The following is a 17,047-nucleotide window of genomic DNA, read 5'->3' as shown; positions in this document are numbered from 1 at the left end:
TAAACCCACATGTATCTGCTTGTGTTTCAAACCAAGTTAACGTGAACTGGGGGGAGGGGGAAGAAGGCAGAAAAGCACAGCAAACTAGAGGAGTGGATAACAACGTTAACCTGTTTAGATAGCACTTGGTCATGTTCCATCCAGCATTACCAATGTCAGTATAACTCTGCAGGTACAGTATCTGCAGGTTAATTGATGCTATGAGAGAAAAGAAGAGGGAATAAGAATAGCATAAAGTATTATTAGGGCAATTAAAAAAAATTCTTGATGATGGCATGATGTACTTTTTCTTAAAAAAAAAAAAAAAAAAAGACCATTCAGAATTAAAAGTTTTCCGCAATATGATAAGAGGCACCTCAGTGTTAGGGACAAAACACCTGCCTCTGTCCCTTTCAGAGAGTTTTACCCTACTCTCCAATAAAGCACAAGAGACAAGGTGAGCATCACTCTCAATCGTGCCTGGAAAGTCCCTCTACGTCACAGAGTAACTGGTTTCCCAGTAAGCTTTATACCATTGCTAGTTTAAGACTGGAAATCATTAAACACTATGTTTAATCATTTGCTAAGGCAGAAAACTGCAATATAGTTCAATGTTTTGTTTTTGAAGAATAGCTTGCTACCCATTTAAAAACAGAACTTCTACTGAGATTATACATTGCTGCCTCTGTTTAGCTACTTGTTTCATCTTAGGAAATTCACAGTAGACATATGAAAATTATGCAAGAGAAATAATATTCTATTGAAGTGTATTATTCTTGTCTTCCATTTCCTGTATGAAGCACTAGGCGTAAATAGGTAACTGGAGAGGAAACCGAAGTGTAGAGCCTTGTGCTGAAAACACAGTGACTCCACGGCAACGCTTCCCTAACCTCTTGACTGCTGTAAATGCAAGCACACAAAGGAAAGGCTGTTTCTTAAAGCAATACAAAATGTCACCACAGGCTGACGCTCTTTCTACAAGAATAATGAGACACTCTCTACCTTGAATGCAGAAAACACACTTGACAGCTATTCCTTGAACTTCAGTTTTCATGTTTAATATTGACAAAAAGAGTATAAACACCTCCCAGCCAAGACAGTTAAGGAGAACGTTAATGTTTCCCCAAGTGTTCCTACTTCCCCAATGCCTAAAAAAGCTCACATGAAACTGATTTGTCATCTCAATCTAATCAAACACCTGTTAAAAACTAGCCAGGAGGAATATCGGACTTTGCACTGACTAGCGTGGCAATCCCTCAACCTCATTCACACAGCCGGGCCCGATCAAAGTAGTTAGCTGCTATGGAAGTTTAGATCAGGACTCTGACACTGGACTACTCCCCCGGGTTTCGATCACGCCTTTGACAAGGAGATGCAAAGAACAGACCGCATACAATGTATCCCCATGTATAATCGCGTCCCTTGTTTCCCTATTTCAAGCCGGCAACATTTAAAGAGAAGCCACCCAAAGGCAACAGTGGGTTATTCGCTGGTGGCATATTTGTTGATGTTAATATTACTAATCACTGGCATTCGTTCAGAGTTGCATATTCTGCTACTAATACAACACTTGGGGGATGCATTTATTAATCAGCATCGAAAATAAGGTGTCTCACAACAGCGTGGGGAAAACTTGAGATGAATTTCAACGGCAGAACCACTCCCTAAGAGGAACTCTGACTTCGGTACTAGCGCGGGGGAAAAGCCAAGAGAGACCGCAGCAATCCAGCCGTTCGTGTACAAAAAGAGGAAACTGACCCAGTGAGTGACACGTTATTTTTAAGGGGCGAGCTACCGCTGTTGGAAAGTTTAAGGCTGTCGCTGAGACAGACGTGAGATGAAAACTGAAAGCGTAACTAGCTACAAGCAAAACCCGATGGCTTTTGTTTTGCATTCTTCCCCCATCCGATTGCATTTCTCACTTTTAGGAAGACGTAATGGTCTGGAGAGAACGGCACCAACCTCCTCCCCCCAAGAAACCGGCTCGTCACAGTTTACTCTCATCTCCTTATAACTGCAGGTGAGGTCACCTCCTCCCGCTTGCTCTGGCGTAACCAGAAAAGCAACTTTGCAAGGGAGCTGGAAGCGCACCCCAATTACCGCGTCCCTTCTCCCCAGGAGTCTTTTAATCCGGCTAAATCTGGTGGAGGGGTCGCTCTGGAGGGAAGCGGTGAGTGGCACAGACAGAAAGCAGCAGGCTGTGTTGGTTTTCACAGTACAACCACCCTGACAATACTCCCAACATTAGAGAAGCCGGGGGAAGTGGGGCTCGATCTTTGTAATCGCTTTCCTTCCTTGGGCACACAAATGCGACTGTCACCGCGATGGGGCAGATTTAATGCTCGCAGCTAAAGAGACCCGACGTGACAAGAGCCAGGGGCGGCGAGGGAGGTTTCGGTCACACGTATAGGGGTGGGAAGGGGGGGGAGAGAAGAAACAGTCTTTTACAGGCATTTCGTAAAGACGGGACAACACCCACCCACCCCCAACAGTCACCGAAAAACGCTAGCGATCGCGCCCCAAGGCAAGAGGGGGGGACACACCGACACCGTCACCACCCCCCTTTCCCTACGCCATAAGAAGGAAGCACCCCACCCCGAAGGGGGGGAGGGTGCCAGGGAAAGAGGCAGCGGGACAGAGCCACCCGCAGAGGCGGGGGCGGCTCACACACACGCTGCTGCTCCGTAAAGTTCCGCGCGATCAGGGCAGCGCTGCACCCGGGGAGAGGCGGCCAGGTGACAGCCGCCTGCCGACCAGCCCCAGGGCACCCTCCCTCCCCTGCGCGCCGCGCTCACCTGGCCGCAGGCAGAGGGCAGCGAGCAGCAGCAGGCAGAGCAGCGGGCGGTGGGTGCAGGAGGCGGCTGCCGGGGTCTCCATCATCCCGCCTGGCCGCGGGGCTCTGCTCCTCCCGGGGCGGCGGCGGGTTCTCCTCTCGGCTCCTGGCTTCCCCGCGCGGGCGGCTCGGTAACTTTCCAGGCAGGCAGCGACGGCTCCGGGTCTGGCGCGCGACGGCTTTCGCGAGCAGCTCAGCACAGGAGCAGGTGGCTGCTCCCCTCTGGCAGCCTAGCGGCGCTCCAGGACTGAGAGCGGAGGGAGGGGGCGGGGCCGGAAAAGACACGCCCCCCTCGTTTGCTCAGCCCCCCTCCCCCCGCACGCTGCGACGCGGGCTCTGAGTTAGAGCACGGGAGCGGCGCGTGTCAGGAGCTGGGGAGGGGGCTCCTTTAGAACCTGCGCCCGGCAGGGGTTCGTTCTGCGGGGGTTTTAGAACGCGAGCCCAGGAGGGACGCGTGCTGCGGGAGGGGGGAATCCCGTAGAACCCGATAGGGGGTGGGAGCTGTGTATGAGAATGCAGATCCAAAATAGGCCTCTGCTATCGAACCTTACACCAAGTAGCTGTCTAAACATGGACTACCAAAGCTTAGACCTTGAAACTAATTAAAATCGTAGATTTAAAAAAAAAGGGGGGGTGGGGAGAAAAAGACAGGTACCTAAAACCCCCTTAGTGGCTACTTCACAATGCTAGTGGCAGACCTATTCTAGCTAGCATCTTGCAAATGATAATAGTTACTTATAGCTTCCCTTTGTATCAGTTTGTTTATAAGCAAAACATTGCATGTAAATACTTTTCAGAGTAAATAAACAATTCCCAGATGATGAATTGCTTGTTCTGTCAACCACCTGCTTTCAAACCATAATAGGTCAATGCTAACCCTCTTCCCCCCCCCCCCCCCCCCAAACAAAATTAAAGCAATGCAAAAAAGTATGCAAAATCACTCAAAATAATGTAGGGGTGACTGTGCAAGGGACTGTATACATTTTCATTGCATAAAGTGGCAAAGAAAGTATCCCATCAATTCTGGGAAGTCAGCTGACCTGAACCTAAAGTTAAAAATAGACTCCTGTTCAAAGTTATGAAATGCAAGAAGAGTGATTTCTGCTATGTCCTTTTTACTGGACTAAGCAAGCAGTGGTGCTGTTTCACAATGGGAAACATAAGAGGCCTAAAATAATCATTGCAGGTCTCATGACTAATAATAAATATGATCATCCTGAAGACTACATCATAGTCCAAAACAAGCCTTTTTGAGTCCTTCAGAATAAAAGTATGTGCTTTTACACCGTGTGCTTACTTGAATGGGACTTTCCCATAGTGAAATATAAACCAGCAATAGTCATACATCTCTTTTCACCATGAGGCAGGGCCGCCCAGAGGATTCCAGGGGGCTGGGGCAAAGCGGTGGAGCTGCGGCACTTGTACTCACCCGGCAGCGGTCCGGGTCTTCGGTGGCATTTCGGCGGCGGGGGGCCCTTCAGTCGCTCCGTGTCTTCGGCAGCACTGAAGGCCCCCCCGCCGCCAAAATGCCGAAGACCCGGACTGCAGCCTGGGCTCGCGGGACATTTCGGCAGCGGGGGGCCCTTCAGTTGCTCCACGTCTTCGGCTGCACTGAAGGGCCCCCTGCTGCCGAAGACCCGGATTGCCGCTGGGCTAGGGCTCACGGGGCCCCTGTGGGGTCCAGGGCCTGGGGAAAATTGCCTCACTTGTCCCCCCCACCCCCCGGGCAGCTCTGCCATGAGGAAGTGAACAGCAAAAATTTAACTCTACAAAAACTCCCACAACCAATATACACGAACTCATCCAATTTATTCTATAAATGCTTTCAGTATCCACAGAACAATTTTCACGTGACAAAATAAGGTAGAAATATTTAAAATATAGTTACCACATACAGAGACTTCTGGAATTTCAAGTAGGATAAAATTGATGCCTCATTTTTTCTTTTAGTACTGTACTTTTCCAATGAAATAAAATTAGTATTTCTAAACTTCATAATTCTGTATCTCTTGTATTGTCTTCAAATCAAACCATCTTTTTCTTCTTTCAGATGGTGCAATCAGTTTTAAACATATTTTATTTTCTGTTTACTGCTAATCAGAGCCCTGGGATCTTTTTTCCAAACACTTTCCCCAGCAATCCACCTGAATGCGTCACTAAGCCCATTCCAGAAGTGCACAGAATTCAAGACAATGGGTCCTATCCTGCTCTTATTGAAGTCAATGGGTATTTTCTACTGATACCAATAGCAGGATTGGACCCCATTACTGAGGAAAATAAAAGATTCAAAAGGACCATTTTCTCCCACATTTAGAGGTATTGAAAAATACTTGGTGAAAAGTATATTACTGCAGAACCTAGAGGCTCCAATCAGATGCTTCTTGTGCCAGGCACTGTAGAAACTCACAGTAAAAAGACAGTCCCTGCCACTAGATCATATATTCTTGTTAAAATCCCTTCACTTCTAATGGTATTAGGAATGTGTGTTGCTTTGGTGATACCTCCAGCTCCATTACAGCATTGAGGGCCTGATCCTTCATCCTTTATATATGTGAGCAATCACATTGAAGCTAGTAAGACTTTGTGTGAGAGAAAGAGTTGCAAGATCAGGCCCTAGAATTGGTCTGAAATGCTAATAAATCCAGAAGTGGAGGTTTATAGACTCCAGTCCAGGAATTCACTTAAGCATATGCCTAACTTTAAGCACATGAGTAGCCACACTGAAATCAATTTGTGTAAGTGATTTGCTGGATGAGGGCCTTATTTCCTAAACAGCTTCCTGTTAAAGCATGTGATCAATTATATACCTCAATTACATCAAATTAGTGAACAAGGGACATTTTTGGAGGGCGTAGAGTAATCTCCTGTAACTAATCATTTCAAACTGCAGGATGCTGAGACACCCTAGATTGTGAAAAGAAATGTATAACCAGGGATTTTGGTCAAACCACAGAAACACAGGTTGAGGAACTTTACATCTTGTCCTTGAGGTATTCTGTAGCTATTTTATTCTGAAGTCTATGCAACTTGTGTCAAAAATACTCAGGATATGAAAATCATAACCATAAGTGATTACATTAAGGGCCCAAAATTTAATACAGAAGCATGCTTTGTTCTGGATTTCCCTCACTATCTGGCCATTTCTCTTCAAAGGTCATTGTGTGTTTTCAACTTTCATTTGAAGGAAGTTGTTATAGGTTTGAGTAAATAGAAAATGACTCAAAGTGGGATTGCTCAAATGTTTTATACCTTAAATGAAACTTAAATGTGATTAAATGTTGTCAAGATTATGCTTAGAAATATCTTTATTTGCTATGATATTCCAAATATCCTTGATTTTGTGGTTAATAATGAATTCCTATATTGAATACAGGGGTGGCCCATAATAGACTTGTGAAAAAATAAGTTGTATACTTCAGTTGTTCCTACTGAAGTTAGTGGAAGGAGAATTGAGTCCTTGATCTAGTGAAAAAATAGCAAACTGCATGTTTTAAAGTTCTCAAATAAAATCTGTGCAAAACCAGTCTAATTACTAGTATGAATTTTTTCTGCTGTGAGAAATTGTTTTATATAAAACAAACAGAGAAAATTCTTTGATAGATATTTAATCTGATCAAATAATGCCTTTTGCAGTTATGTGACTAAATGGATTAATATGAAATTCATTAATGATGAATTATGCATCATAACAAATAGTTTGTTAATCTGAAATATCACTTTCAGTATACAACAAATGAATAAAATACTGATTTTTGACAAGCACATTTCTAGTAACAATAATAGAGAATATTTTGGGGTAGAGCACCACCCAACACTATTAATCCATTAAATTCTAATCAAGTCCATTGTCTATACTGTTTTAGTGGGAATAAACTTTATGATTTTATAATAATTGTAATGTCAGTGAAACAGTGCATGTCATTATGGTTCAGTATTCCAAAAGGTGGTGTGCAGAATATGTCTTCCATTGCTAACACTGTAAGTAGATTATAGGGCAAATATTTAACATAATGTTCAGCACTGTAGAACATTGGTGATATGTTTATTTTTCACTATGCATTGAGTAATCATGTTGGATTTTACTTTTACAAATTAAGGATTTAATTGTTTCTAGATGCCTTTTTTCTATATATACACTTCAGCTATTTTATCTATCTATAGTTATGGCAAAGGTGATAATTCAGGAGGTTCATGAAATATTATCATAAGTACTCAGTATGAAATTCTCCATAGTAAGGGTTAAACATAAATGGGATCCATGATGGCTGGTTACAGCAGCTGCACTCACAAGGCCATTAGGGGGATTATGTAAGGTTAAGCACTTTCTTTTGTCTGGATAAGGACTAGGGGGCAGATTTTAAAAGGTATTGGAAGTTAGCCACCTAGGCTGTCTTGAAAATCCCACTAAGCACCTATGTGAATCTTTAGGTGCCTATATACCTTTAAAAAAATCGGCCTTAGGAGCCTGACCCAAAGCACACTGTAATCAATGGAAGTCTTTCCATTCACTTCCATGGGTTTTGGATCAAACCCAGGCAGAAAGAAGCCAGCTGCACTGAACACTGAGTATACAGTCAGATTCATCTGAGATTGCTCTGCACTGAACAGCAGCTGCACAAAGGAGGAGTTAATGCCTAGGTCTGTCTGAATTAGTTCATTAGATATAGGAATACAGGTTGTGTGTGACCAAGGGAGAGTGACTGTGGTTAAAGGATATCTCAGGTGAAAAGTACTGGACACAAGCAGGAGAGAGATGAACAGACAACCTGCTAAAAGTGGAGACTGGGCCAAGTGTGAGAGAGAATGGAACGGTTTCTTGGCAACAGGACTGACTCAGTGGTGTCTTAGCTGGGGTTTCTGCAAGTGCCTGAACTTTTGGCTACCCCTGTTCAAAGTAAATAGGACACTTACATACATTTGGCAAATCATTAAATCACACTAGAAAATACCATGAGTCTCTGTTACCAATTTCTTCTCCAATGAAGAAAGTGACCCACTAAAAAGCCTCAGCAGAAGAATGATGGTATTTATACTAAACTCATTGCTATCGGAGCTCCTAAAACAAATTTATTTTCTTGTCACTCATATCCAACACACCGGTTTTTGATGAGTTAAATGAAGGACCTATGCTTTACAACTGTCTCATGAAAATGACATGACATTTGCACTATATTCAAAATATACAGAATGCCTCCAGCTGAGAGTAAGTTTACACAAAGTATGAGAGGGAGGAAGCATGATATCCAAAGATAAATTGTGGGCATTGACTAAAAGAGTTTGCAACTTACCTCAGAAAAGGAAGATACAAGAATATGAGTACATACTGTAATAGAAAATAACACAATGGGGCCCACTGTGGATAAGCATCTTAACAAAGAAGTATGAAAAAAGCAAAGTGCCAAGCCTAGCAAGCTCTTCTTTTAGTCTCTGCTGCCAATTTACCTGTCTTGTTAGCCATCTGTCAATTGTTTGTCAAATCTCAAATGTAATTTCCCTAAATTTCTTTAAAGCAATTGCCAAAGAGGTAAAACATAAGCAGATTTTCCAGAGCTGGTAATGTTGTCTAAATGAAGGAATTGGCTATATATTGCTTTCCCAGATCAAAGGTTATTGGGATACAAAGGATGGGATATGTGGTGTAATAATGTTCATAGAATATCAGGGTTGAAAGGGACCTCATCTAGTCCAACCCCCTGCTCAAAGCAGGATCAATCCCCAGACAGATTTTTGCTCCAGATCCCTAAGTGGTCCTCTCAAGGACTGAACCCACAATCCTAGGTTTAGTAGGCTAATGCTCAAACCACTGAGCTATCCCTCCCCCATCCCTAAAACCCTGATTTTATGTCTAAATAATATATTTTTTCTACTCAATCAATCTGACCTGGTTCTGCATTGCTAAGTGTGATTCATCACTAACGAATTACATTTGGATAGATTTTTAAGTAACGGTTTCCTTTTTAAATCACTCTATTTAAAATTATTTTAAAGAACTTTTTGACAGAGGCTACTCCAGATTTTGGTCTAAAGTTTGACTTATATCACAGATTTGTCTTCTGGTGAGGAAAAAGGTGTTAGTTGTCACTATTTAAAGGTAATAGTGAGGTACACATTCCTTCAGCAATGAACTCTGTAATTTTAAAAATCTCCTTCATCAACTCTAATCAGAATACTTATACAGCAACTGACACAGGGTGACTGGCCCCTGTAATTAAAGTAGATCCAATGCCCCTGTGCAGAGCTGGTGCTCACAGTTGGGTCAATTAAGGGGGCCGCACCTGGGCTATAAAGGCTTCAAAGGCAGTTCAGGGAGGGATAGAACTGACTGAAAGAAGGCTAGGAAGTTGTAGGAGTAGTAGAATTGCTAAAGCCTTCGAGGAGGGGAGATAGTGAGAGCCTAAAATGTAAAGGGTGAGCTGAGGAACAGTTTTGTTTGCATGCTTGCTTTAAGTTTGGACAAAAACCTTGCAAGTTTGGGAAAAGCCCTGCCTTGTGACAGCAAACTTTTGTCCAAGAACAGAATCCACAGTTCCTGACTCTGTCTTCTGCTCTAATGATTTAATATGCTGCTTGATAATGTGTATAAACTTTGTTAGCAAGGCAGAGGTAATGAAGAATGGGAATATTATAGACCTAGGTGACATGTGGGGGACATAGGGGGTCATGTTCCCCCCAGATTTGCTGCTTGGCTTATACTGCTGAAGCCAAGTATCAGGGGGTAGCCGTGTTAGTCTGTATCTACAAAAACAACAAGGAGTCTGGTGGCACCTTAAAGACTAACAGATTTATTTGGGCATAAGCTTTCGTGAGTAAAAACCTCACTTCTTCGGATGCATAGAGTGAAAGTATGCACTCTATGCATCCAAAGAAGTGAGGTTTTTACTCACGAAAGCTTATGCCCAAATAAATTTGTTAGTTTTTAAGGTGCCACCAGACTCCTTGTTGTTTTTACTGCTGAAGCCAGCAGCCCTCACTCAGTCCCCCCGCATTAGTAGCACAGATCACTTGTGGTTCTAGAGTAAGGGTATGTCTATATTATGAGGACTATATGGATAGAGCTAGGTCACCATACCTAGGCCACCATAACCCTGTCTTATAGCTGTAGCCTACGCAGATGGAAGGGGCTTTTCTGTCAGTGTAGGAACATGGCCTCCCCAAGCAATAGTAGCAGCATCGATGGAAGCATTCTTCTGTCTGTACAGCTATGTCTACAATGGGTGTTAGGTTGGTATAGCTAAGGTACTTAGAGGGTGTAGACTATATATAAGTTGTATACAGGGGTTAGTATAAAATCATTGGTACTTAGTGCCCTCATTATTAATTTTAGAAACTAATCAGGGGACTCATGCAGAAAAAGCCATGTATCAGTGGGGTATAGACATTGCATTTAGCATTGTGAAAAGAGATGGGGAGTGAGAGAAAGGATGTATGTGGGGGAGGCAATAAAGTACAGGACATGGAGAGTAAGGCAAGGGAATAAGGTCTGGCTTGTAGGCCACAGAAGTTTATAGAAAGACTCTCACCAAATCCATAGAGGAAAGCATGAGAAGCATTAAAACAAAGACTACATGAAAGGATAGGAGATGTGAATTGTGAATAAATTGTGATGCATGCAGTCGGCGGCCCCTGGCTCCCCCCTCGCCATGCTCAGGCTTTGCGGCTCCCAGGCATGTGAGCCACTGGGGCGCGGGGCCCTGAGCCTGCTCTGGGAGGGGCAGCGGTGGTGGTGGCCACACTCCCGGGAGCCGCAGAGCCTGAGCGCAGTGAGGGGGCAGCCGGGGGCGGAATGGGGGGCTGATGCCCGCATGCATCCACTGCAGCTTGCAGGAGCCCCCGGGGGGAGGGGGGTGCCGGGCCGCAGCCTGGGCAAGAGGGTCGTGGCTGCTCCCCGCTAGCCACGCTGCCGCCTTTGCAGGGCTGCTGCCCCCTGCACCGCACCAGCTCCTCCATGGCTAGGGCTCGCTACCGCTGCAAGCAGGACGCTCTGGCTCTCTGGTGCCTCTGGAAGGCAGCTCCTCCTTGCCGAGCTGCTGCAGCGGCCCAAGCCTGGCAAAGCCAGTGAGTGGACTCGGGGCGGGGGCCACCGGGATGGGGTGAGGAGGGTTTGCGGGGGGGCGGTGCACCCTCCGGGGGAGTTAGGGGGGGGGGAGGGGAACCTGGTCTGGGGAGCAGCCCCTGGGCACGGCTGGCCCCTGGGGTCTATAAAGTCTATAAAGGCTCGTTGGGATTTGCCCCTCAATGAACTGATGTGTGGGGTGGGGGAGGGGTGTTGTGTTTCGGGGTGGGGGTTGGGGGGAGTGTTTCGGCGGTGCTGGGGGGGGCGTTCGGCCCTCAGGTGTTTTCTTTGGAGTAATATGGCCTTTGCCACTTTACAGGATGTGCAGGCCTGGTCTACACGTTGAGCTTAAATTGGCATAGCTACATTGGTCAGAGGTCTGAAAAAACCCACACACCTGACAGATGTGGTTACGCTGAAAATCTCCAGTGTAAATGCAGCTATGCTGACAGCTATGTTGGCATAAGCTAATGTCATTCACCAGGGCAGCCCTAGACCAAATGGTGCCCAAGCAAGGAGCATCTTGGATGCGCCCCCGCATTTGTTAAACTTTTGAAACCTTGTTTTTATTGCATTTGTAGCCCATTTCACGACTTTGATGCATGATTTGCATGCATGATTTATCCCTGTCATATAAGATGATAAATTTGCATGCTAGGATCTGTAAATCTATTTATTCATGCCATATATAAGCAAATTAAAAAAAATTGTTTCCTCTAAGCTTATATAAACTTTTTAATATTCAGAATAACTGAAACATACTAACATCAAGAAATTGAACTGTGCACCAACATTGGGTGGATCAGTATTAAATAGTGTTACAGTAGGTGACAGCCTTCAAATGTTAACCCTAGTCCTTTAGTTCAAAAGGTCACTTTTCTCACCTTTGTTCTCACGAATGGAAGCACAGCGTCAGAGAGATCCAAAGACTGGTCAATGGCATTTTCAAGTGATAAAATACCAAGCGATGTCAGTCTCTCATCAGCCATCATCGATCAAAGATGAGCCTGAGCTTCAAAAAGCTGCACTCGCCACTCGCGACTGTGACCAGCAGCGTGAGGGGAATCCTCAAAGCTATCTACACATTAGGAAAAGTGTCCTTAAGCTATGCATCGTGAATAAACTGGAGAACTTGGAGTTGAGAGTCCTTCCTGTGTGACAAAATGTGACGAATGTTGTCCAATTCAAAACAGCAGTCTTTATCATTGATGTCCGAACATTCCCCAGGTGTCAGCATCCGGTGAAGGTCCGTACAATTGTTCAAGAATGTTTTCCAGTCTGCCAGCAGCTTATTAAGGTCATGCAAAAGCTCCCAGGTCTTTTTGTGGTGCTTCATATGTCTGAACCTTTCTTCGATGGCCACTCAAGCAGTATCAACAAGCGAGCAAACAAAACTCCCTCTTGAATTTTTCTTCCGAGCTGCCCATCACCTCATCTCTGCCTTTGTAACCAAACTATCTCTTCTCCCAATGAGTACGAGTTTCCTTGAAGACAGATTCAACTCCTAAGTTTCCCCATTTCTTTGGCAGCAGTGATGGCATCTTAAAATCTGTTGTCTCTGTAGGCCACTATGAAATCAAGGCAGCTTCTTATCAAAGTAGTAGCGGTGGCGATGTCCATCAACTGAGTTTGTAATGCCTTGCTTACAACATTTACTTGGATCAGGATATTGTGCCAAACCACAATTGAGACCAGAAATTTGAAGTCAGTGATCTGGTTTGCAAGTCTTTGCGTCTTATGTTGGATTCCAGCCTCAGCTTTAGTTGATTGCGCCAGTTCCACCAGAGTGTTGTAAACCTCTGTCACTTGGAACCTCACCGGCGTTATGCTGTCAATGCAGCTCTCCCAGCAAGTGTCACTTAGCAAATTCATCGTCAGATTTGTAACATTGTCCGTGAGGCTCTTCCACCTGATACTTGATGCTGAAAATGGGACGTACATACTTTGCAGTGCTCCAAAGAGAGATACTGAATCTAAAGAAGATAATGCTGCATCTGACACAACCAGGTTGAGGCAATGGGAGCCACAAGGCGTGAAAGAAGCTCTTAGATTCAGCACAAGAATCCTTGCCTGGAGACCACTGTTTCTTCTCTTCATGTTTGTGCCATTGTCATAGCTTTGGCCACAGCAATCTTGAAGCTTTATTTTAGTCTCATTCAAAACTTTCATAAACAGTTCTGTTAAGACTTTTCCAGTAGAGTTGTTCACAGACCAAGTATTCCTTTACTTGGATACCGCCATCCTCGTCATCAACAAATCTTACTGTAGATGGCATCTTTTCACTGTGACTAATGTCAGGAGTGTAGCCCATTATTATAGCATAGTACTTCACTTTGCCAAGTTGCATCAATATGTTGTCAAGCACCTTCCTTGCCATAAGGTCAATCAATTTGTTTTGAGTTTGTTTTGCTGCAGTAATGGCCCATAGCTTCTTTACGAACTACTTGACTTCGTCATGTTTCCCAAGGAGTTCTACCAAACTGAGGAAATTACAGTTACATTCAATGAATAAGTTAACGAATGTCCCCAGAAAGCCAAATTATTCTTTGCAAGGAAGGGGGTAATAGAGATTAGATGCTCGAGCACTTTCCTCCAGTACTGGGTTTCTACATTAATAATGAGTTGATTTTCTGCATCTATGCATTTATTGAGCTTGAGCATTGACTCGACCTCCATCCATTTGGAGAAGGCCATAAAATGGCTGGGTAACTTTTCATGTTGCTTCTGAGCATAACTAAGTTATGCCAGCAATTGTACCCAGAAAGCGCAAGCAACTATTTGGCATTCTTGTCAAATATTTTGCAACAAAACCAGAACATTTTATCAGTTGATTTTGAGTAAACTAGCCAATGTCAATTCAGTTTCTCACCATTATTAAGCACTCTTTCACAGTATGACTTTGAGAAGTGTCACTTTTGCTCATTTACTGGAAATGTCACATCCTCCACTTTGCCTGGTCCATTCAAAATTGTATGATCAATATCGGCAGAATTTAGGATTGCTGGCCATAAGGCAGCATCTGATGTATCAATCTGTGATGTGCAATTTTTCTCACTGCTGTTTCTGTCATCATGCAAGGTTGATTCCTCTTTATCGTTTCTCTCATGTAAATCAGATGTTTTTTCTTTATCATCAATCTCCTTTATTCCACCAGGAAAACTGGATGATTCTCTATCACTTTCCTTACATTTCCATTCCTTATCCTCAGGTAAATCTGTTAATTCCTTAGTAATAGGACTACCATCATTTACGCTTATCTCCTCAGTTTCTTCTACACTGTAACAAATGCTACTGCCTAAAGCCCGGTCTGTTTCAGATATTTTTCCATCAGATTCACCTCTTGCTGTAAACTAGATTGCAACTGAGCTTTTAGCTTTCTCTACTGAGCTCCTGAAGGCTTCTTCATGGGCATCTTTTATTTTCTACAGGGAAAACAGACAGACGTTATGAGAGAGAGCGAGCAAAACTCCATGTTCCGCAGTCTTAGAAAGTCATCAAACATTACTTGATAAGCATGGCAAAAGAAGTAACAGTATTTCTTTTATATTGTTGGGTAGATAGGGGTAAATATCTCCGCTGTCTCATTAAATATGTCCTTTATTAGTCGCTAATAACACTCTTCAAGTCTTAAAACACAAGTACACTTTCACAATTACGCAATAAAACAAGGTTCACACTATCTCACCTGGGCTCTCACTTCACTTTACTTTGTTCTTATATCTCATTGACTGACTGGCACTGCCCTGCCCCTTATATATCCGCGAAGGCATGGCTAACAACATTCTAGAAGGTCTGAGGAAAATGTAGTTCTCAGAAAGTCTGGAAGATCCCATGAGATTCTACAAAAGTCCAGAACATTCTAGGAGGTTAGTGAAAAATGAATACACATGCGGAATACCTGAAACACTTCAAACATTCTGTTTTCCCTTTTGTCGCTAACAACAAAAAAAGTACCTTGAGCTCGGTGCGTCCCAAGCCCAGCTCCCCAAGTGGTCACCTGCCCTTAAATCCAGCCCTGATCATCCAGGGAGGAGGTGGTCCTCCAGCAGCAGGAAAATTTCTGTCGGTGTAGGCTGCACCTGCAGTAGGAACAGGGCCGGCTCAAGCTTTTTTGCCGCCCCAAGCAGTGAAGGAAAAAAAAAAAAGAAAACCCAATTGAGCTGCCACCAAAGTGCTGCTGAAGAAGAAGAAGGGGAGTGAAGGACCCGCCGCCGGAGACCCGGACATGCCACCCCAATACCGGACGGAGTGCCGCCCCTTTCTATTGGCTGCCCCAGGCACCTGCTTCCTTTGCTGGTGCCTGGAGCCAGCCCTGAGTAGGAGGATATGCTGGCATAGGCTCTGTAGTGTAGACATATCTTAAGTGGTGTCATCAATGCTAATAGGAAGCATTAAGAAAAAGGTATAGCACCAGACTTCCACTAGTATGCAGTGCTACCAGCATAAATTTGATACTATACATCCTAAATCAATATGGTTGGCAATTGTGATTGGAGTCACCTCAAATCCTAATATTTGTCCTGCTTAGCAGTTTCTTCCCTGCTACATTGATGGTAATAGCAGATCTTTTGATGCCGCCATTTCTTTTAACGTGAGTAGATTTAATTCATTAACTTGGGAGGAGAGGGATCAGCAGGAAATCAATGTTACTTTTTTTATTTAGCCTCATGCAGAACTATGTAAATGAATCCAATGACTCATGTTCCAGCATTGCAATTTCTGCCTTACAAACGTTGTTGTAGATCTGTCTACCCTGACTGTGCTACATCAGCACTTTCAGATTAGAAAGCAATGTTAACTATGTATCAGGATAGCTCAGTGGTTTGAGCATTGGCCTGCTAAATCCAGCATTGTGAGCTCAATCCATGAGGGGGCCATTTAGGGAACTGGGGTAAAAATCTGTCTGGGGATTGGTCCTGCTTTGAGCAGCGGGTTGGACTAAATGACCTTCTGAGGTGCCTTCCAATCCTGATATATTAAAAGGAGCTGCTTATGCCCAATGTGTCAATTACATCCCAGGTGAGAGTAGGCCTGTTAGAAGGCGCCAGTGATATATGTGAACAGTTGGGGCATCAGATAGCTAGAGGCACCTTCCTAAACAACAATCATACTCCTCATTGAAAAATGTGCATGATCCTCCATTGTTTAACTGGGTTTTTGTGCCCCTGCTGAAGTTATAATTCAAATTTAAATTCTGAATGCTTGGAAACTGAAAGGTTTCTAAGGGAAAGTATTGGAACATACCTCTTGTTTATCTGGAGTGGACTTCTCCGAAGCTACAACTAGGCCTTGATAAGAAGGATGTATTTATTAGAAATTTTGAAAATGTAAGTTTTATTATTAATTAAATGGAAATGTGCCAATAGGATTGAAGGCAAAGTGGGATATGGTTAAGGATTTTGAGAGACCAATTATTATTGTATTACAGTAGCACATTAGAGACCACAAAAGTGATTGTGGTCCCATTGTGTGAGGCTCTGTGGGAATGTATAGTGAGAGAAACACCCTGCCTTGAAGAGTTTACAATCTAAATAGACAAGGCAGACAAAGGATGGTTGAAATAATTATCCTAATTTTACAGATGGGTAACTGAGGCAGAGAGAGATTGATGTGACTTAGGTAGAGATGGGAATTATATTAAAAAAGGCCAATCCTGCTATTAAACATCAAGCTTCAATTGGTGAGATAAAGTTTAGAATAAACTCTGCTAAGGGTTAGGTTAATTGAAATTGACTCTAATGGTATATTGAAATGTTATTGTAATTTAAGGCTTATTAATATTCCTGGAGAGCAAATGGAAACCGATTATGGTGAGACAGATATAGTGGTATATACTTTGAAATTAAGATTTTTAATTTTAATTAATCTGCCTATATCAAAACACTCTTTAAGGGAATTCGGTGCTCAAAAGACAAGGTGCAATTGTACACAAATAGACCCTGATTCAACAAAGCACTTAATCACACTCTTAATTTAAGAACTGTGCTTAAATCCATCCCATTCATCTTCAATTTAACATATGCTTAAATGCTTAGCTGAATCCAGGGACATTTTTTTTGAGAGGCTTCTTTAAGTAATCAAATTAAAACTCTCCTCCTTTTACTGAATTTTATAAGGCTTGCAAGATCACTTACATTTGTTCATTTATAAACTATTTTTAGTTTATCTACAATAGGAAAAAC

General features: G+C 43.3%; 1 protein-coding gene and 1 long non-coding RNA gene across 7 annotated transcripts in view; one reads left to right on the top strand and one right to left on the bottom strand.

Moving 5' to 3' along the window:
* Window positions 1-3,057, bottom strand: part of ALCAM (activated leukocyte cell adhesion molecule) — a 161,280-nt gene extending 158,223 nt beyond the window's left edge. For 3 of the 6 annotated variants that reach the window (XM_034790462.1, XM_034790476.1, XM_034790469.1), the window contains exon 1: window positions 2,775-3,054. In XM_034790462.1, the coding sequence (XP_034646353.1) occupies window positions 2,775-2,859 (85 nt within the window). In that variant the 5' untranslated portion in view covers window positions 2,860-3,054. Of the gene's footprint in view, window positions 1-2,774 lie in introns of all 6 variants that reach the window. The other 3 variants (XM_034790437.1, XM_034790444.1, XM_034790452.1) reach the window with 2 other exon arrangements.
* Window positions 1,258-17,047, top strand: part of LOC117887761 — a 35,315-nt gene continuing 19,525 nt past the window's right edge. Inside the window, exon 1 of the long non-coding RNA XR_004648201.1 lies at window positions 1,258-1,999. This is a non-coding gene — a long non-coding RNA (uncharacterized LOC117887761). The remainder of the gene's footprint in view (window positions 2,000-17,047) is intronic.

The sequence above is a fragment of the Trachemys scripta genome, chromosome 1, assembly GCF_013100865.1.
Source record: "Trachemys scripta elegans isolate TJP31775 chromosome 1, CAS_Tse_1.0, whole genome shotgun sequence".
NCBI lineage: Eukaryota > Metazoa > Chordata > Testudines > Emydidae > Trachemys > Trachemys scripta.
The sequence above is the reverse complement of the archived record's forward strand: the minus strand, read 5'-3'. Positions and strand labels throughout refer to the sequence as shown.